Consider the following 23,001-nt stretch of genomic DNA (forward strand, 5'->3'; position numbering starts at 1 on the left):
GTCCTCTCGGCTTCGAACCATGGCTTCCTACATCTTCAACATCCTGACTTCTAATGCCTCCATCTGGACTTCCAACTACTTCATCCGAGTTCCTTTAGCCATCTTGAAATAGCTGATTCCAAACTCGTTAAGCCCTATAGCAACTGTCGTCTTAGCCAATTCCAACAATCTTGATTGCTGCTCTTACTCGCGTCCCTTAGTTCTTCCTTTCCCTGGATCGCTGCTCTTGCTTGCCTTCACACGTCGACAAGAATTGCTAGCACTTTCGCCGAGAGTCGCCTTTGATCACAGCTGAGACTAATCTTCAAGTCTCGATTCTTCTTTGTTCAACCAATCAGTCTTGATTCTTCTTCGTTCGCCCAGTTGCAATTTGAGAGATGGCACAAAAATCATAGCCCAAAATCCGCTAGGCTCTCCTTTGCTGAATCGGCAATGGAATTCAATTGGCTTTATTACTGCCTTTCGAGAGCGATCGAGTTTATAGCCTAGGAACAATTGTCACCTCCTAGTTGTTGGTCTCACTTCAATCTATTGTTGTCCATCAAAACTTCGCTTTTGTCTTCAGATGACGCCTTGAAGTTGCTGGGAATCACCAGCTCTGATACCAAATGGACACAACCTCAAATGGAGGGTTGGTCAATTAGGTAATTCTTTGGAGAATTACCAAGAAAAGAATGGGATTTGGGGAAAATAGAGAGAGGAAAGAATTTGAGAGGGAAATATAGAGTACTCTTATTCCAAAAGCTGCTTACTACTATTACACCCACCTTCTTAAAGGCACTCTTCTAACAGCTCTGTAACTCCCTAATAACATTTAGTTAACCCTTATAACTCCCTAACAGTATTCACCCCCCCTGTTAGTTACTGTAGTTATAGCCCAATTGTCCCTTATACCCCTAGGTTTGTAACACACCCAACATTGAGAAAATCGAAGATTGGACCGATAAAGAAAGAAAGGGAATGGAGGTTAATGCCAAAGCAATGAACATGTTGTTTTGTGCATTGAGTGCCGAAGAATTCAACTCGGTGTCAACATGCAAAATGACCAAAGAAATTTTGGACAAATTGGAGATAACATATGAGGGGACAAAACAGGTAAAAGAGACAAAAATAAATTTGCTAACCCATGATTATGAGTTATTTTCCATGAAGGAAGACGAATCTATCAAAGACATGTTCACCTGATTCAATGATATCATCACTGGTTTAGAGTCCTTGGGGAAGGTCTATTCTAATGGCGAAAGGTAAGAAAGATCCTTAGAAGCCTTCCAAGGGATTGGGATCTGAAGGTAACCACAATTAACGAAGCCAAGGATTTAGATACTCTATCATTTGATATCTTGCTAGGATCACTTATGACACATGAAATCATGTTAAAGAGAGATATAGGTGATGAATCCAAAAAGATGAAAAACTTGGCATTTAAAGTAGCTAAAGATCAAGAGGATAGTGTAAATAGTTATGATGAGGATATAACATTATTGATTAGGAAATTTAACAAATTTTTGAAAAGAGGTAAATTTAATCAAAGAATGAACTTAAAAAGGGATAAAAAAATATAAAGAGGAAGGTGTGTCTAATGATATTCGGTGTTTTGAATGCAAGAAACTAGGTCACATAAGGTCAGAGTGTCCGTCCTTAAAGAAAAGCTCAAGAAAGATCAAGAAGGCGGCACTTGTTGCTTGGAGTGATGGGGACTCATCTAGTGACGAAGCAAGTGACCATGAAGTGGCCAATTTATGTCTCATGGCCAAAGAAGAAGATGAGGTATCATCAAATCTTTCAAACTTGTCTATTTCGAAATTTACTCTAGAAGAACTATATGATGCTTTTAATGAATTAGTAGAAGATTTTGAAAAGGTAAGTTTAAAGAAAGGTACAAAGCAAGTGGGTATACATGGTGAAGTATAAAGTAGATGGAACATTAGAAAGGTACAAAGCAATGCTAGTAGCAAAAGGGTACACAGACATATGGAATAGACTATCAAGAGACATTTGCTCTAGTAACAAAAATGAACATGGTGATAATTTTGTTATCCCTAGCTACGAACTTTGATTGGCCACTTCAACAATTTAACATAAAAAAATGCCTTTTTACATGGAGACCTTGAGGAGGAAATATATATGGAAATCCCACTTGGGTATGCTAAAAATATAGCTCCCAATAAAGTATGCAAGATTAAAAAAGCATTCTATGGTTTGAAGCAGTCACCTAGGGCCTGGTTTGGAAGGTTTACTAAAGTAATGGGAAATGTGGGCTACAAATAAAGCCAAGGAGACCACCCTTTGTTTATCAAGCATTTAGGCTCAGGCAAAGTCGCAGCTCTCATTGTATACGTGGATGACATAATAATAACTAGGAATGGTCAACATGAAAGGCATAGTCTAGGACATAACTTAAAAAGGGAATTTGAAATCAAAGAGCTCAAAAATCTTAAGTACTTCCTAGGAATTGAGGTGGCTCGTTCCAAGATAGAGATCTTTATCTCTTAGCAAAAGTACATTACTGACCTCTTTAGGGATATAGTAAAGTTGGCATGCAAACTGATTAATTCACCTATAAATCAAAACCACAAACTTGGAGAAGTTGAGGGGGACATAACAGTAGATAGAGAGGTGTATCAAAAGCTTGTTGGCTGACTGATCTATCTATCTCATACACACCCAAACATTGCCTATGCAGTAAGCGTTGTGAGTCAATTTATGCATAACCCAAAGAAAATACATTTACAGGTAGTTTACAAAATATTGCATTACTTAAAAGGGACTCTTGGGAAAGGTATACTGTTTAAAAAGCATACTGAGATTACACCTGAAGCTTATACCGATACAGACTATACAAGTTTAGTGACGGGTAGAAGATCTACTTCTGGGTATTACACCTTTGTTGGAGGGAATCTAGTCACATGGAGAAGCAAGAAGTAAAATGTTGCTGCAAGATCAAGTGTTGAATATGAATTTTGAGTTATGACACAAGGTATATGTGAATTACTATGGCTAAAGATTATCTTGGAAGACTTAAGAATTAAGTGGGACGGTCCTATGAAGCTCTACCATGACAATAAGTCAGCTATCAGTATAACACATAATTTTGTACAACATGATCGAACAAAACACATAGAAGTTAACCGACACTTTGTCAAGGAAAAACTGGACAACGGTCTCATTTGTACTCCATATATGCGTTTAGGATCACAGTTAGCAAATGTGTTTACCAAAGGAATCAATAATCCCCAATTTCAAGCATTAATTTCCAAGTTAGGAATAGATAATATCTACTCACTAGCTTAATTGGGATTGCCGGAGATCATAAAGATGGCATATTGGATGTTTAAGTTTAAAAAGAAAAGATAGGGTGGTTGAAAGTGTTGGAAAAATGAGCGTCCCACACACAATCCAAACCCTTAAGAACTCACAACTCTCACACAAGAAGAACAACACACACACACAAAGAGGTCAAGGATTTTATCCTGGTTTGGATCACCTATGGATTGGTGTAACATCCCTGACTTTACAAATAATTAATGTATGGGTTTTAGGGAGATTTATCAAGTTATGTGTGTGGTTTTGAGAAAATGGGTAATTAGGATAATTAATCATTTAATGCGAGAATATTTATGAAAATAATGAAAGAATGAAATGCATTGATTTGATGGATTTTTGGAAATGTTTGGGCCATGAGTGGAATAAGGAGAAATGGAGTGTTGGGTGTATGCATTAATTTTTGAAAGTATGGGGTTAAAGTAGATGGGATGAGAAATGGTTTAAATTTAATGGAAGATGGTATTTAAATGAAGAAGGCAGCTAGAGCAGTGGTTGTAAGTGCGTGTGTGCAGGTGGGAGGCGGGGGATCGATTCATGGCAGGCGCACAAGAGCAGCTGGAATTTTTTCCCAGCTGCACAGGCACCAAACAGCGCCGTTTCAGGGCGCTAGATGGCATCCGTGCGCGCGGCCACGCGGGCCCACGTGGCCCTTTGCTGCTCCAGCCACCTGCTCTCTCTTTTCTTGCTGCCACATGGCAGCTTCTGGCATAGCCTTGGCCCCCAAGGATTTACCCCAACCATGTACATATTTAATTAAATTAAAGGGCAACAGTGGGCTTAACCCACAATGGAATTGCGCGAGGGGGGGGGGGGGGGGGGACCTCTATATAAGGAGGCTGAGTGTAATTGAAAGGGAGCAAGACATGAAGTGATGGAGAGAGGAGAGGATGGGTCCGTGAAGCGAAGCTTGGCAATGAGGTAATTAGGTTTAATACGTAATTTAATTAGTTTAATTGAGTTAAATTTATTTTAATTAGTGGTTAGGTTGAAGTTTAATTTAATTAATTGGTTTAGTAAGCTAAATTAATTAGTTAAATTGGTAAATTAGTCGAACTACTGAATTTAGACAATGGCTAATTAATTAATTACTTAGCCTTATGTATATGTATAATTGTGATAAGAGTGTTACGGGTATGTTATCAGTTTGTGCAATAGAGTTGATCACCAAGCATCAAATAATTAAAAGGTAAGGGTTTAATATGCTCTTTGTGTAAATTTCTTTTGTTATGGCTTGCATAAGATATTGAGAAAGTGTATAGGCATGGGGCAGTGGATTGTTGACCATGAGAGTCCTAGGACGGGGTTATAGATGGAACCACTAGGGGCCACCTACAGCCTGAGATAGGTGCGGTGGACGGGTTTGCATGCACTTCATTATTTTTATCTATGATGTCATGCTCATTAATTTACTGCATTGCATATTGCGTTTACTGAGTCCCCGGACTCACCCCTTTACCCCCCATTAACCCAATAGATGATTCGGGATCTAAGAAAGGAAAAGCGGTACTGATGGAAAAGTTGTCGGTTAACAGTAATTGCGAGCAGTAAGAATGTGAGTCAAGCCTTGTGTCGTTTGTGTAATTTATGTCCTGTATTTGACTATGGGAGACAACAATAAATTAAATAAAATTTGGTTTGGATTAAGTTAAAGTTCCTGCTATGAGTAACTCTATGAGTGTGTGAACCGGTCATGCTTGACTGTTGGGCATGTTGGTATTTATTTATTTTATATGAAATTGTATTTATATTTTAAAGGCTTAATCAGGTTCGAGAATCGGGTAAATTTTCGTTGCATAAGTATTTTAAACCCGAGTTCTCATTAGTCGGGGGCAGTGAAGCCTGGACCCCATTCAGGGCGTCCATATTATTTTAATACTTTATGTTGGCAAGGCATAGCCGGCTCTCGATGTAGGCCTATAGTGTAACTGTGGGTTACGGTGGCACTCGGTAGTGGGGTCAAGGCATCACAATCGATGAACCTACATCTAGACTGAAATCTGAGGATTAGATATTCACTATCTTGAATCACAATCGGTACAACACTCACAACTCTTGATTGAGCTATCACTCAGAGATTACAAAGGCTATCTGCTGGACTTTTCTCTCTCAGTACATGATTACAAAAATGATACTAATCAAAAGACTCAACCCAGCCGTTTATTTATAAAGTATAGAGGTGGGTTTTACAAGAAATAAGCCAATAGTTATCGTTAATGGTAGTTACCGTTACAACTTCTAACTACTTTAAATTACTGGGCTTCTTTCGGCTTGGATTCTTCTGATTTGTAGATATTTCAGTGCTATAAGACTAATCTTAGGCAAACTTTTAACAAATTTCCACCATTTGCATAAGCTTAGACTTCACCCAAAAATATATATCTGCCCTCTTCAAAAAACTTCCCTAGTCTTCTTTTTAGACCTTTTTGACTACCTGGAGTAGCTCCAAACAGCGCTTCAATTTTGCCATAGGGACTGACTTAGTGAACATGTTTGCTGCATTTTCATCACCTGCAATCTTTACCAGATTTATCTCCTTTTTATCCAAGATTTGCCTGATAAAATGGTGACGGATATCAATATGTTTGGTCCTTTCTTGATGATCCTGATTCTTAAACAAATGTATGGCACTTTGACTATCACACATCAAAGTGGCATCTACTAATGTCCCAAGAAGCTCACTTGCCAATCCTTTTAGCCATAGAGCCTCCTTTATTGCCTCTGAAACAGCTATGTATTCAACCTCAGTAGTTGTTGACAAAGCCACCACATGTTGGAGGCTTGCTTTACAACTAACTGTGGAGTTCCATAACTTAAAACATGTAACCTGTTGTGGACCTCCTTTTATCCAAATACACTGCATAGTTAGTAGTTAGCATTTGAATAACCCAAAATACTTGTTGTTTCCTCTATTTTAGCTCCACCATAGGACAAAACCATGTCACTAGTTCCCTTAAGATATCTAAACACCCATTTAACTGCATTCCAGTGTGCCTTACCTGGATTTGCCATGAATCTACTCACAACAGTCATTGCATGAGCCAGATTAGACCTAGTACAGACCATGCTGTACATTAGGCTACTCACAACACTAAAGTAAGGTATGTCCTTCATCTCCTCACTACTTTCCTCATCCTTAGGAGATTGATCAGAGGACAACTTAAAATGCTGAGCAAATGGTATATTTACTGCCTTTGCATCTGCCATACCAAACTTCTTAATCAATTTTTCTAGATAGGTTTTTTGTGACAGACAAAACCTTCTTTGTTGTTTATTTCTAGTGATTTCAATCCCTAGTATTTTCCTTGCTTACCCTAACTCCATCTCAAATGCTAGTTTTAACTTCAGCTTTAATTGCTGAATTTCCTTATCAGATTGACTAGCCATCAGCATGTCATCCACATATAAGAGTAGATAAATTGAAATACTAGTTGATACATGTTTGAAATATACATAACAATCATAGGAACTCCTAGCATATCCCTGGTTTAGCATAACCATATCAACCTTTTTATACCATTATCTTGGAGATTGCTTATGTCCATAAAGAGATTTTCTTAGTAAACATACCTGCTCTACCTTTCCTCTAGATCATCATGAAGGAATGCTGTGGTTACATTCATTTGTTCCAAATTTAGGTTTAGATGTGCTGTCATAGCAAGCAACACTCAGATAGAGGTATGTCTCACAATTGGTGAGAATACCTCATTAAAGTCTTTACTAGGGACTTGTGTGAACCCTCTTGCCACCAACCTAGCCTTATACCTTGGTTTAGGATTACTTCCAACCCCTTCTTTTATCTTATATAACCATTTACAGCCCACAATTTGCTGTCCTTGAGGCTTATCAATCAGAGTCCAAATCTGATTCTTTCTCAAGGATTTGATTTCTGACTTCATGGCTTCCATCCACTTATGAGATTCCTTAGATTTCGCTACTTCTTCAAATGTCAATGGTTCATCCCCTACTACCTCTGATGCACTTTTTAGTGCATAAGAAACAAGGTCTGAGAACCCATATCTAAGAGGTGGTCTACAACTCCTCCTTTGCCTATCCCTATCCACATTATATCTTTGAGTTTCTGGTTGGTAATCTGCATTAAAGTCAACATCACTTTCCTCTTGATGGGCAGTATCCTGATCATGGGGTGTATATAAATCATTTTCATGAATTATTCCCTGCGACACACATCTATTGACTTAGGTTTTCCTTCTAGGTCTGGTTGATCATATGTTTTAACCTTCTTCATAGTAGCCTGCTCATCAAATGTCACATCCCTACTCACAATATTTCTTGGTCCTTCGGACTCCAAATTCCACAATTTGTAACCCTTTACACTGGTAGGATAACCTATAAATAAACATGTCTTTGCTCTAGGTTCTAGCTTACGTTGCTTTACATGAGCATAGGCTAAGCATCTAAATACTTGCAAGTGATCTAAATTTGGCTTGTGACTTGTTGACATTTCATAGGGGGTTTTAAACTCAATAGCAGCAGATTGTGATCTATTGATCACATATGCTGTAGTTGACACTGCTTCCTCCCAAAATGTCTTAGGTAGGTTTGCATGAAATAACATGCATCTTATTATTTTAAGTAGAGTTCTATTCATTCTCTCAGCCAAACCATTTTGCTTTGGATTTCCATGGGCAGTTAGGTGCCTTACCATCCCACTATCATTACATAATTATGTAAATTCCCTATTGTAGAATTCTAAGCCATTGTTTGTCCTAGTAGTCTTAATGCTTCTACCCTTTTTGATTTTCAACCATAGTCTTCCATGTCTTAAAAGCTTCAAATGTATGATCCTTTGATTTTAAGACGTACACCCAAACCATTCTTGAAAAATCATCAATAATAGAGAGGAAATACCTAGAACCTCCATGAGATAGGGTTTGAGCAAGTCCTCAAAGGTCTGAATGGATATAATCTAATGGTGCCTTAGAGGAATGTATTGCCTTCTTACTAAACTTAACCTTAGCAGATTTGCCAAAGATGCAGGACTCACACTTATCAAGTCTTGCAACCTAATCATGATGTAGGATGCCTTGCTTTGATAGTTCTCTTAGTCCTTGTTCACTAATGCGTGACATCCTTAAATGCCACAACTTAGATTGTATTTGAGCCTTACTACTTGCCACTATAGCTTCCCCAAAAGTGGTAGCTTGCAGAATGTATATGCCATTCTACAATGAGGCTCTCATACATATTAAGGACCCTCTTGAGACTCTCGACTCCACCATTACCTTTAAAATTATAGCCATTTTTGTCTAGTTCTCCAAGAGAAATTAAATTTCTCTTTAATTCTGGAACATGCCTAATCGACGATAGAGTTCTACAAGAACCATCATGCATCTTTAATCCCTAACACTCTGCATTCATGATCATTTCCTAGTAGTAATTGTCCTCCATTATTTTCTTGATATTTTAAGAACCAATGCTTCTTTGGTGTCATGTGGTATGAACAACCTGAATCTATTATCCATACCTCATTTTCAGCTTTTTTTGAAACCACCAAAGCATCTACACTATCATACCCGAATTCACATATGTTGACTCCACCATCAAAATTACTTCTTTCTTGAAGATCCTTTTTTCTTCTTAGGGCAATTTTTCTTAATATGCCCTTCCTCATGACAGTAATAACACTTTATTACTTTCTTTCTAGCTCTTGACCTACCTCTTCCCCTAGTGTCTCTTTTTTTGTCCTTAATTTTACAGTAAGTGCATCTCCTGGAGAATGCTTTCCTTCTACTTTGTACTATAATTCCTTAGAATTTAGGGCCCCTATTACATCATCTAATGATAGAGTGTCTCTACCGTGCTTTAGGATATCAACAAAGGTTTCATATGATCTAGGTGAAGAATAGAGCAAGACTAATGCCTTGTCCTCATCTTCATACTTAACATCTATATTCTCAAGATCTAAATAGAGTTTATTAAACTCATCTATATGATCTTGTAACCTTTGTCCATCGTTCATTTTAAAGGTAAAGAATGTTGCCTTTAAATATAACTGGCTTGACAAGGACTTCGTCATGTATAGGCTCTCCAATTTGAGCCATATCTTTGCAGTCGAAACCTCCCTCAGCACCTTGTCGCCTAAACTCAGAATTTCCTTCTTTTGATTTGTCGAGTATGTCTTTGGCATCTTGGCTTCCCCCTTTAGTGCTTCCTCTAGGCTAAGATTGCTGAAGAGGGCACACATCTCATCTTCCAAAGGGTAAAATCATTTTGCGCGTCAAATTTCTCAATATCATATCTTGAAGCAGACGAAGATGAAGCCGTGTCTTTGATTGAACTTCTAATTCTTCACCTTGTGACAATTCTTGACTTCTTGATTGTGTACACCTTACTTTGATATCAGATTGTTGGAAAAACAAGCATCCCACACACAATCCAAACCCTCAAGAACTCACAGCTCTCACACAGGAATAACAGAATAAGAAAATATGATAGAAAGAACAACACACACACACAAAGAGACCAAGGATTTTATCTGGTTCGGATCACTTGTGGACCGGTGAACCTACATCCAGACTGAAATTAGAGGGCTAGATCTTCACTATTTTGAATCACAATCGGTATAACACTCACAACTGTTGATCGAGCTATCACTTGGAAATTACAAAGGCTATCTGCTAGACTTTTCTCTCTCAGTACACGATTACAAAAATGATACTAATCAAAAGACTCAACCCAGCCGTCTATTTGTAAAGTATAGAGGTGGGTTTTACAAGAAATGAGCTGGTAGTCACTGTTACAACTTCTAACTACTTTGAATTATCGCACTTCATTCGACTTGGATTCTTCTAATGTGTAGATATTTCAGTGCTATAAGATTAATCTTAGGCAAACTTTTAACATAAATAATTCAAGATTTAAAAGATGAGGCAGCCTAAAAGATAAAATAAGCTCCAAAATTCAAGGAAATGATAAATCTTGAAAGAGGAAGATAATTCAGCTTTTAAAATATCAGTTATTGTTATCTAAATTTGAATTTATTCCTGTTTTTTAGGAGATAGTATATATATTTGGTAATTGTATAAATACCCCTATCGGATTCAATAAAATTTTCAATTAGGCCTTCTCCTTAATTGCTAACAAGTATGAGTGAAAAAATTGGGAGGAAGGGGTCATATGGTCAGTAGTTCCAGAGTCAATAATCCATAGGTCTTTAAATGATGTATTCGATGCATTTTTAAAGCATGAGAGATTGAGGGTTTACCTTAATGTTGCAATGAGCAGGTACATGAAGAGGAGGGTTTGTCAAGAGTACTTAGGAAGTACCACAGCCTTTCAATCCCATCCTTCGTTCAATTCCTTAGGTTCGTGGTACTTTTCTCCTTGTAGGGTTGCCATGTTGACTTGCCCCTGGTTCTAATGTTGTTGTTGTCCACCTTTATTTCCCCATTTTTACTCAGTGGCTTCCCATGCAGCTTCTAGCACATCTCCCTAGTATGCCTTGTTTTTTTTTGGCAGAAAGTACACCACATATTCTCATGGTTGTTGCTACCTGTGGATTTGAGGCATGTTTTTCCATTCTCTCCAATTAGTTGCTCCTTCTTAAACCCACAACTTCCTCCATTTGCCACCATTGCAGAGGCCTTAATTGGTTTTGGGTCCAACATGACACCTGACCTGCTTTGCTTGGCTAGAACGATTGAAATCACTTCATTAAGTGAAGGTAAGTCATCTTTGCTTAGGATTTGAACGCTCACCTGATCCTACTCCATGTTGAGGCCTGCAAAAAAATCCTAGGTGCGATCTTTGTCTATGAAAGCTTTCAAGGTGGCAGTATCATCACTGTTCTTCATCTCAATTACCCTGTAATGATCCATCTCTTGGCAAAGTGCCTTTAGGAAATTGGCATACTTTTCCTTTTGTTGTAGCTATTTTGGTATTCAATTCGTAGATTCGGGTTGCATCTTTGACCTTAGAGTAGGTTTGTTTAATAGACTCCCAAACCTCATTTGTTGTTGATAAGAACATGTAGGTGTCATTGATTTTAGGTGTCATTGAACTCCACAACCATGCAATGATCATGGAATCTTCTTCATCTCATGTTGCATAGGCTGGATCTTCCTTCCCTGGTTTGGTCCCTATAATATGATTAATCTTCCCTTTCAAAATGGTTTGAATCAACTGAGACCATTTAAGATACTTTCTCCCATTCAATCGATAGGCAGCATTGATTTGCTGCAGTTCTCTCGATGGCTGAAGCAATAAGGGTGCCAGTGTTTCTCTTGTGTCATGGGAACTAACGTCATTAGTGGTGGCCGACATCTCTAGTTAATTGGAAAGGCTAAGAAAAGAATGATAAATAAGGTACTATCGCAACAATGAAGGCTGCTAGTGATGGTTGTAGTAGTAGCAAATGCTGGGCAACAATGAAGGTTGTTTGCGGTAGGCTGTTGGTAGCAGCAGAAAGGCAGTCGACGTTGAAGGCTCGAAAAAGAGAGTCCTAGGGTTTCTTAGGCTTTGATGTCATGTGAAAAAATATGGCAATAATTCCCATTGAACTAGTAGATACATATATACACATAGGATGCCTACCTAACTATGGATACGAATCTCCTAATTGGGTAATCTTCTATTTACAGTAACATAGATATAATCCCATCATAATTATGCTTTTAAATCTACAACATATTGACCAATCACACACATAATTACAGCCTTGATTCACGACAATTCACTTGTTCCATCTTGTGGAGGATGAAATTTCCTATCAAGTGCCTTTTATGAGAGGTGAGCACTATCATTTTTAAAATGGTAGCTTTTGATGGGTTCAGCTATAACCGCACTATACTTTTTCATAGGATCGAGCAATAACCCTTACAATGCTTTTTACACTTTGGCTGAAGCAAAAACTCATACAATGCTTTTTTACAGTTGGGTTGAAGCAATAACCCTTACAACTAAAATAAGATGAAGCCACAATAAAGGCTAAAGCAGCAACCTCCAGAAAAATAAAGACAACTTGCCATACCCGTTGTTTAACTCATCCGTGGTAGGCAGATTTTTTAAAAACTCTTAAGGTTTTCTTGGTTGTACCCGTGCGAATTACCTGTTTAGGGTATTTGGTGATGTTGGCAAATGTCTTGACATGAAACTTCTTCATTGTCTGAACCTGTTTGCTGCACTTTAGAGCCTGGTTCATTGCCTTTGGATCCCACTGGTCTTATGACTTGGGCCTTGACTTGTGCAGCACTATTGGTTCCCACTCTTGCGTCATTGCTCCAGGATTTTGGCTCAGCATCATCGTAGGAACTCAATCCCAATGGAGAGATGATTTGAAGATTTACAATGGTAGTCTTCTTTGCCTTCTCTATTGTGAGCGATCGTCTATTTGCAACCAATTGCTTGCATCTACCATCTTCGATGCTGGAGTGTGATGTGCTGCACCCTTTCATCTTCTCCAACGACGGTGGGATTTCGGCTTCCTGATTATCTTGTGACCCACTCGCTTGTTGACTTCAATGCCAATGGAGCACCAGGTGACATTCCAAACACGACCGGTCCAACCATGGTAGAACTTGTGGGGCATGCCCTTGTGGATGTCCCCATTAACCCTGATGTTGACATAGTCTTCGATGCGATAAGTCCTAAGGTATGTCGACAACGAGATCGTTCCCTTCTTCCTAAAGGGCTAAGAGAACATGTCTCTCAATCTAGATCTTAGTTTGTGACTGACCAACATCTTCTACGTGGCAAGGTTGTGATTGTGGTTAAGGGCTACAACAATGGTGACAATTGTGACTAGGGTTGCGTCTATGGCGGATGAAGTTAAAGGAGATAACTGGAGATGAAGGAAATGTGTAGTGGCTGACGATGGCAGAGATCTTCACCATCTTTGCCGCTCTCTCTCTCTCTCTCTCTCTTTCTGTACTCTCCATCTCACTGCTCTGATACCATGAAGTTTTTAGACATAAATAACTTCTCTCACTTTTCATTTGATATGACGTACATATGTATAGAAAATACAAGGGAGAAACCACCCTTATGGAGTTGGTTAAGGAAGGAAAAAACTGAAACTATACTCCTAAATACAAAATTATAATCACATGATTTTCTACAATACTTCTTCCATTAGTCTTCCTATGCATAGCTTAGCTTCAATAGGCACTACTCTAAACTTATTGCGGATAGTCTCATTTCTTGTTTTTTTTTTTTTCCATAAGGCTCTTAGTCACAATCATTTTGTGTCATACAACAAATTTGGCCTTATAGCCATTCAACAAAACCGTGGATTTAATTTGTGATTTTGAGAAAATTGCACATCCTAAATGGATTTTACAACCCCCCCCCCCCCCCCCCAAAGCTGCATTGTCATGTGTATCTACATAGCTTGAAAACATTAATGTTTTTTAGAACTTAGATTCACAACTGAAATGGTGAGAGAGGGCCAATAATTTTTCACCAATAAGTTCCAATGTTCTCTGGGTGGATTTTCAAGTGTATTAAGACCCATCTCTAATGACAGTCAACTTTGTTTATCAGCAAAAAGGGTCCTCAGATGCTAAGGATCAGGACAGTAAGGCTCATGCACGCATTCAAGAACTTGAGAGGCAGGTAACTTATTCTCAAACCAGCTAAAAATGATTGAGTCTTTTGAAACGTGGCACTCCTTTTGTTTTGCAATATTTGGCAGGTTGAAAATCTCAGACAAGAAATGGAAAAACAAAACAAGGAAAAAGATTCCTTGGAAGCCCGAGGAAATGTAGCTGAGAAAAAGGTCACTGAATTGAACATGAAACTAGAAAGTGTGAGTATGATGCATGCATGTTCTATTTCTCTAAAGTTGATGTCACGAATAGTAATTGTGATATTTTCTTCATTATTATACATTGAGAATGATCTTACATATGCTATTACATTTTGAAAATGGAAAAATAATTTTTGTTCTTTTTAGTAGTGAGATGATCTTTCAGTTCCTCTAGTAACATCCCCCACCCTCTCCAAAAAAAAAAAAAAAAACTTATACATTTGACAGCTTCAGAGGATCAATGATGAACAAAAGACCCGAATTCATAAAATCAAACGTCCCCTTCAAGTGGCAGAGGTTTGCTGGAAGTTTGTCTAAAAATCTTTTATGCTTCTGTTAGCAACTGATGCTCTTTTAGCTAATCCTTAATTTTGTGTTGCTTTAGGAAGAAATGATGAAAACTAAACTGGAGGCGACCAAGGTCTCTGAGGAGTTGAATAAGGTGATTATAGGTGCTTTAAACTGTTATTATGGTTGTTACTCCTCTCTCTCTCTCACTCACACACACACACACACACACACACACACGATTGGTTTGGATACATTTAGATTTATGTATGTATGGTAGAATTAGGAAAATACTAGGTGATATTATCTTGATTCATTTTTTCTTTTTTGGGGCAAAGGTAACTAGGTGTTTGTGGGCTTGAGCATGAGTGACATGTACATAACCTGTGACTTGGAGCCTCTATATGTATTGGATATATAATTGTCACCAAATCGCAATGTAATGTGGGAACATAAAGGAGCTCTGTTTGATTAAAATGCATTTTTTTCATTACTCATATGGAGAATAAATAGATAACTTCATTTATTAATGCCTCCTGGCTTGTTTCAATGTATGCCACTCAATACAAGGAATAACAGCATTGCAGTGTTATTTGTGATTTGCTAATGTGTAGTGTCACTAGATGTTGAACTACATACTTTTTTTGTATATCACTTTTTTCTAATTTAACTATGGCTCCACAAAGAGAAACTGACCTCTAAATTTCTAGGGCTCCTTAATCTCATTTAGAACTGTTATGCCTGACAAAATATCAGAGTAATGTGGAAAGAATAAAAAAATAGTTAAGAGGGTGAACTGCCACGTGGCGTCTCGAGGATGCACCATGTGGCAAGCCAACCATGGGTGACCGGATGGACTGGATGGAGTCACTCGGGGGGCCGCCACCCTCGAGTGAGGGTCACTTAGGGGTGGCAGAAGGGTGTACCCTTGAGTGCCACTTAGCTGGCCCAAGGCGCCTAGCCGCGCGCACATGGTAGCCTAGCGGGGGGCCAACCCCCGCACAAAGCCTCGCCCCTCCAAGTGGGGTCACCCGAGGGTAAGGCACCCCCCGAGCGACTGCCGCCTGGGGTGCAGCGCATTAGTGCCTGCGACCTCCCACGGCATGCTCTTGCGCAAGCCCCAACGTGCCCTCACGCTCGCAGCCCCGTGCGCCCTGCACGCACGTATGCACCTGTCCGCCCACGCTCACCTTCACCTACGCACAACTCTGAGTGAGGTTCACCTGAAGTACCACAATCGCATTTGAGTGTCTGCATGTTCGCACTCCCACGCCACCACCTATGAGAGAATCGGTCAAAACTACCCTCGCGGGGCTCAGTCAAAGCCCCTCCGAGATTCTTGCCGAGGAGATCGGGCTACTTGACACATGGCTGCCCCTCCCATTGCTATAAATAGGGGGCCTCTTCCCCTCAATTGGTATGCAATCTCTCACTCTCGTACTTGCCTTTTGCTTTCTAGCATTTCACTTTTACAAAGGTTTGACTTATGCATCGGAGGGTCCGTGCTGGGATTCTCACCCGCGCCCCTAACCGATTTTCTTTCAGCAAGTCATCCATTGCCCGAGGGAGTCATCCATCACTTGGATACGCCAAACGTGAGTCATCAATCGCTCGGATAAGTCATACGTGGGTCATCCATCGACAGTTTTTCATCTAAAAATTTATTGTTGTAATCGTGCAACAACAAGAACCATACAGGATGATGTAAAAAGAAACTCTACTAAAATACAACTGTACATCCTTTCAGCCATTACAATTCATGCCTATCATATTGATATCTAGCATTCCATTGCTCATAAGCCTGAATAAGGTCATGTAAAATTGTATTCATGATATTTTTTTCTTCAATAGGTAAGCAAGTATATCGAAAAGAGTAAAACCCATACAAAAGCATGAGCAAGAAACCAATGTCATGACCTAGGGTTTAGATGGGAAATTGGAAGAATCTGAGGGAGAATTAGGACATAAATGGAGGGGGAAACAAACAAAAATTAGGGAGGATTCAGAAGAAAATGGGAGAGTTCAGACGAAATAAAGAGGGAGAGAGAATTTGAGAGGGAAACACAGTCAATTATCATTCATCAATGCCACGTTCTCTCCTACTTTATCCTATTTATAGGCTAATTAACTGAAAGGTACAACAAGTAAAACAACAAAGTATAACAACTAACAAATACATGTAATCTACTATTACTAATATACCCTTGGGGTCGTGACAATTCCCCCCTTCCTTAAGAGAGTTCTTGTCCCCATGAACTCACAGCTCTTAGCCATGCTCTTCTTCCAATTCTTGTCTTCTTTATCTGATTTATCCTTTTTTCTTTCTTTCTCCTTCTAGGTCTCTTCCTCTTCACGGTTCTGTTTCTTCTTTTTCTTTTTTCCTGCAAATGTAAAATGTATCCCTCAAAGGTCTTCATACAGGAATTATGCTAGTAAGTTGTAATAATAAGCAGTCTGGCCGCAACCTCCTCTTCCAAACCTTAGGAAGTTCCCGTGTTCAGTCCGCTTAAATTGTTCCTTTTCTACCAAAATTAGCATAAGGAATTGTTTGATACCTACTTTAACCCAAGCCATGAACTCCTCAGCTGAAACCAGAGGCAAAGGAATAATATCCTTAGGACCCTCTTCCTCAAAACCATTCCTCCTAATAGAAGTTCCAGTGAAAGATTGCCTCTCCTCAACCTCCGACTTCTTCCTTCGATCTAAGTCCTCATTGCATGCCTGTCTCTCATATGGAAGCTATCTTCATCGCCATCCTCATCTTCCAATGCTACTTCCTTAGCTTCTTGCAAATATAAAATGTGCTCCTCACCAATATCCTTGTCCACTCTCTCTTCCTTGCCAGAGTCTTTAGTTACAACTAGCTGGTCTAACTTTGATTTTTCTTCAGATTCTTGCTCTATTTGATTTGCAACCTTAGAAGCTCCTTCAATCTATTGGTTGCTCTTAAAATAACTTTTAGGCAGCAGCCCATGCTTTCTGTAAATGGCTTCTAGTGCCAACTCTTGCAGCCTAGCCTTCTTAGCTGCTTGTTATATTGTGGCAGGATACATCATTTTCACAGTAGGCCTGAGCGCATCGTCAAGACCATTAATGAATCTCAACACAAAGTAAGACTCCTTCAAGGTCAGATGGAAATTGAGCATTAGTGCTTTCTTGTGTTAGGTTGTTGAATTCTTTGTTGCAACTCTTGTCTTCAATCTGATTTAAGGACGTAGAAAAGCATTCAGCTAGAATACTAACCTGCAATTACTGGAATCCATTGACCATCATTGCTTTAGGAAGTTGCCTAGATCTTTACGGAAACTTAATCCTCCTCAAATGGAATCTGCCAAGATCTGGATCTGCTTTGCCTTCAATTCGGGACCTCGATTAATTGGAGCAGAAGGAGTTGGCGGTCAAGGAAAGGCTCTGTTGCAGTCTCCTGAGGAAGAGGAATCAAGAGAGTTGATTCTAATCCAACTTCCTGAAGGGCGATTTCTGTTGATATGTCGGCTCTAATCTAGCTCACTAGAAATCGCTTAGCATTGTTTCAATTAATAGCAGAGGAACAGCCTCATGATATCACCACTATCAAATTCAACTACCAAGACCAGACGTTCGGGAATCTCCTGAATTCTGCTTCGGAACTTGCTCCTATGAGTCACCTAGAATTGCAGATGCTGCCTATGAATTGGCTCCACTAAATCGCTGCTAAGTTGCATCTGAATTACAGAAACTCCAATCTGAAACCGTTTCTAGCAGCAACCGAGAACCACCGGCTCTGTAATGAATCGCCTCCTCCAATCCGTACCTACTATCTCCTTCGATCTGCACTCGCCACCAATCAGGAGTTCCAATGCCCGCTACTCGGCAAGCCCCAAATCTGATCCGATTGCGAGATTCTTTGTAATTGATTGCAATGGGCCAACTACTTTCCAGATCTGATCGCAATCTCTGCTACCTCAGGATTGCTCGGACTTGCCCTAATCGACAGCTTCTTCTCGCCCAATCACCTTCCAATGGTCGGAGGACCACTGGCCTGATACAAACTATCATTACCTAGGGTTTTTGTAGGGTTCGCATGGGAAATTGAAAGAATCCGAGGGAGAATTAGGACTGAAATGAGAGAGGATTCATAAGAAAGGGGGAGAGTTTAGACAAAACAAAGAGGGAGGGAGAGAGAATTTGAGAGGGAAACAGAGTCAATTATCATTCATCACTGCCTTCTTCTCTCCTACTTTATCCTATTTATAGGTTGACTAACTGAAAGGTACAATAAGGAAAACAGTAAAGTACAACACCTAACAAATACATATAATCTACTATTACTAATATGCCCTTGGGCTTGTGACAACCATGTGTTCCCACTACCTGGCAACAAAGAAAGGAAACTTATCAAAAAAATGTACAACAGAGAATGCACAAAATGGAGTATGCCCTTATAGGAGGCCCAAGGGCCTGTCTAGTTGTGGAAAACAGCCCCAGTTTTCTGGAACATTAGAAAACTTGTTCAAAACTAAAAATTTTCTAAACAGAAAAAAGAGATTTGGAAAATGTGGTTTCCTGAAATTGAACTGAACTTGGGAACTCCTGAAGTGAGTTTTTTAAACCTTCCTTAGTATTTTGGAGATTTGCAAAACATGGTCTTCCACAAAAAATTTCTCAAATCATCATATCCTTCTCTACTAGAAATTACATTTACACAAAAGAAAAACCTCTATTTTATCTAGTTTTTTGAACATATGTTCCAATTTTCTGTATTGAAAATTAGTTTTATGTATTTCTAACATTTGAACGCGTTTTCCAAATTTCTCTTGTCATCATCTCCTTCTCTAACTCAAATTACATTTACACAAAAGAAAAACCTCTATCTCTCTCTCTTTCTTTTTTTTTTTTTTTTTTTAACATATGTTACAATTTTCTAGATTGAAAAATTAGTTTCATGCATTTCTAACATTTGAACGCCTTTTTCAAGTTTTCCATGGAAAATGAAAACTGGAGATGTTATAGAAAATTGGAGATGGAAAACTGGAAATAATTTTTTCACAACTAAACAACCCATAAGGTTGTCTGTGATACTGATACTTTTGGGGACATGTTCCTAAGTATGGTCATGCAAATTGTACTCAGCAAATCTGATTTGTGAGATTAAAGTCTGTTTACTTCATGTGAATTAATGATTTTGTTTTCCTTATTAATGTGCCCTTCCACCCCACCAAGTAGGATTTAGGCTTGATATGTTGTTGTTGCTGCTGCTGGTGTTATTAGTGTGCCCTTCATTGCCTCTAGCTTTCAGTGCCTTGACCATTGCTACAATATTCCACAGTAATTCACACTGCTTTCATATGATTGATTTTTCTGCTTGTTTAGCTACTTACATTATATATGTGTTGATGTGGGCCCAATTTATGATCTGGGATGTAGGATGAGTGCCAAGGATTCTCTCCTACCATGCAGTGCCAGCAGCACTGCACTTTATTTGAAGTTAATCTTTATTGGGTTTTTTAGCCAGGAACCTTGAGGAAGCTATATAAATTTTTAGGGTTTTATGTGACGATGAAAAAACATTGTGTAGCCAGTTGGAAAGAAATATGGGGCTGGTTTAGTTGCTTTTCAGTCTAAGGGGGAAATAGGGATTGATCAGTGAAAGCAATCTGAGCTTCCGTATATGAGTTTGCTGGAAAAAGGTTTTGTCATGTACCTACTTAATGAATTGTTTTCGGGAATAAGGGAGGGTAGTATAAGCAGGGTTGCACGTGCTTGGTGTGAGGGCGGTTAGACGGTGTTACTGTTTTTGGCAGGAAAAGCTCCCACGTAACTTGGGGAGATCATTATAAATATGAACTGATCCCACCTAATGAAGGACATGTGAAGATTAATTCAATTCTGGAATTCTCTCTCAAGTCTCTTGCTCTCTCTCTCTCTCTCTCTCTATCAATTCTTTCCCTTTCTAGAATTCTCTACAGAATTCTTGAGAATCCTTCGTCAGATCTCTAAGACCTGACAGGTTTTTTCACCATTAGGAATTGATTGGGATTGGTTGGAAATAAGTACTTGAGTTTCTGGATTTGTCTAGACCTGGACAGTTTTTTCCTATAAAGCAAACAGTCGATGAATAGTAGAACAGGTTTGGTTGTAATCCTATTTGTTTCACTTTTGGTGGAATGGGGCAGTATCCATAAGGTTATGTTATGAAGATATTGTAGTGGGCAGAATGCAGTTGTGTCCACCTGGATCTGGTGATATTGAAGATGCAGATGCTCGATACAGATAAAGAAATCAAGGAATCTGCCTGTTCTTTGCCATCACTACTTATGCTTAATGGTTTAACGGCACATATTCGTCCAGTCTTTGGGTTTGGTCAACTGCTTGGTATGAGATAACCCCAAATGAGGGTAATGTTAAAAAGAAACTGGCCTTATTGTGATGATATTGATATTTGATGTCCAAATTCATTAACTCTTGGGTCTTGGCAAATATATTAGGTGCAAGGTCCATTAAAGCCCAATGATTGTCTTAATAGACTAGTTATTTCATATTTTTGGTTGATCCTCATGTATTGTCTTTCACTATGCTGTTTGAATGGCCAAGAGCTGCACTTTTCGATTTTGCCTATTCTTAATAATTGCCTGTTGGATGTGTGTCTCCTTTTTTTTTTTTGCTCATTAAAATGAGTGACCCTGTATCAAGGGATTCAAGGGTGCTACAGGAGCCTTGGCCAAAACACCCCCAACCCAGACGCCCACATGGATGAGTCTAGGCTTTGTGAGGCCAACTTGATCTCTTTTGCTCAGTATGCAGCCAAAGGGCCTTTTAAGCCACAAAGATGACCCTTGTTGGGTCATCAGTGACATCCATTCACCAACTCCTCCTTTAAAACCCTGACTTATGCATGAAAGATGGCCACCCAAGCCCCATAGATGGCACAATACTTGAATCCAAGACCTCTGTTTCTGTTCCAGGCCAACGCCCATTGAGATGCCACCTTAGGGGCAGATGTGTAGCTTTTGAACTACACTATGAACTAACTTTGGCTTCCAACTTCGTTCTAGAGATGTTTTGATGAGCTATAAGTTATCTGCTGAAGTTTTTATGTTGAATTTTGCTTTGAAACATCTCTCTCTCTCTCTCTCTCACACACACACACACACACACACAGAGAAAGGACGAAAAAGGAGTGGAAATATATTGCCTTTGTCTATGAGTCTACCGTGCTTGACATCTATATAGTTCCTAAATTTGAATACCTCATAAGTATAGGTTTCTCATGTACAGGTCTCCAATTTTCTGCATGTAGTTTAGTTCATATTCAGTGAGGGTTCTTTGATAAACAAACAATGTTATCTTTGATCCACAATCAGGTTAGAGAAGCATGGATTCCACATTGGCTTGCAGTTCATTTATTGCATTGCCAGGTAATCCCCCCCCCCCAAAAAAAAAAAAAAAAAAAAAAACATAAGGAATTTTTTTTTTGGCAGAATCTTATCTTTTGACCTTTTATCTTAACCTGCAGTCCTCTGTAGTGACTTATTGGGAGGAGCATGGAAAACCCACCTTGGATGCGACAGTTAAAAAGGTTTGTTTTCTTAATTTTTTTGAGAAGCAGATGTGTTTTAATTTTGGACTGTTTGATTTAAATTATTTTGGGAGAGACATTAAAGTTTGATATGAAGTGTATGAGCCTAAATAAAGATATGACAAAAGATAGAAATACATAGAAGTCTAGAATTCATGTACCCGACCCCACATAGTGGGATAAAAGCTGGATATGTTGTTGTTGGATGATTAAGTCTGTTTTCTTTATCTACTTGTCAGATTAATTAGTTCTTTATTTTTTTAAATTGGAGAAAGTACTTTCAACTATACCTGCTACTAAAAATTGGATGGAGTTAGATTTTGTGAACATTCATATAAAGTTGCCAAAAGAGATATTTTATTAGAACTTGGTATTCACCTGTATGTTGTACAAGGAAAAGTTCCTATATTAGGTCTGTTTTCATTTGAATTTTTTTTTTCAGGCACTTCAAAAGAAAGCTGAAGTTGAGAAGTGGGCGGAGCCTCATATTGAAACTGCAAAAACAGTAAGTTATCCCCATACTGTATTGAAGACAATGTGCTTTAAAGATGTTTCAGTTATGTGTATTCTTCACTTTTTATTTTCTTCTGTTGCTTATTATTTTGAGCACTGATAATTTTGGTTGGATTTTCTTGATCTCATTTTTGTGTTATAATTAATATCAAATTATTGTACTATGGCTGCATGTAATGTGCTCAGATTCTTTTTAGAATTATACTTTGTGGTTGAAAGTTCTAGTGCCTGGTTCATACAGTTATTCTGTTTCATGCAGCTTTGTTTCATACAGTAACTCTGGTTCATACAGTACCTGTGATTGCTTTTGATTTATAGTTTTGGTGGCTTCACTCATTTTTGGTGGGGGAAACTTGGTAGATGTGAACGACCCCATAGTAATGGAGTGGACTGAGTCTATGGAGGGCCTAAGACAGGGATAGTGTTATCCATTGGTACACAAGGGAAAGAGTAGTAAAGAATTGGGTTTTTGATAGCTTGGAATCTTCAAAGCACAAGAGAATGGATTAGCAAAGATATTCTAGAAATGATTAAGAATTTCCATGGTTTTAGT

The 23,001-nt window shown here is 38.8% G+C and overlaps 1 protein-coding gene across 3 annotated transcripts in view; it reads left to right on the top strand.

The window, feature by feature from the left end:
• The window catches only part of LOC127805847 (uncharacterized), a 65,917-nt gene that overhangs the window by 16,997 nt on the left and 25,919 nt on the right, over nt 1-23,001 (top strand). For 2 of the 3 annotated variants that reach the window (XM_052342653.1, XM_052342655.1), the window contains exons 3-9: nt 13,825-13,896; nt 13,976-14,089; nt 14,318-14,386; nt 14,475-14,531; nt 21,721-21,774; nt 21,873-21,935; nt 22,378-22,440. In XM_052342653.1, the coding sequence (XP_052198613.1) occupies nt 13,825-13,896; nt 13,976-14,089; nt 14,318-14,386; nt 14,475-14,531; nt 21,721-21,774; nt 21,873-21,935; nt 22,378-22,440 (492 nt within the window). The remainder of the gene's footprint in view (nt 1-13,824; nt 13,897-13,975; nt 14,090-14,317; nt 14,387-14,474; nt 14,532-21,720; nt 21,775-21,872; nt 21,936-22,377; nt 22,441-23,001) is intronic. The other variant, XM_052342654.1, reaches the window with a different exon arrangement.

This window comes from Diospyros lotus, chromosome 7 (assembly GCF_014633365.1).
Source record: "Diospyros lotus cultivar Yz01 chromosome 7, ASM1463336v1, whole genome shotgun sequence".
In the NCBI taxonomy this organism is placed as follows: Eukaryota; Viridiplantae; Streptophyta; class Magnoliopsida; order Ericales; family Ebenaceae; genus Diospyros; species Diospyros lotus.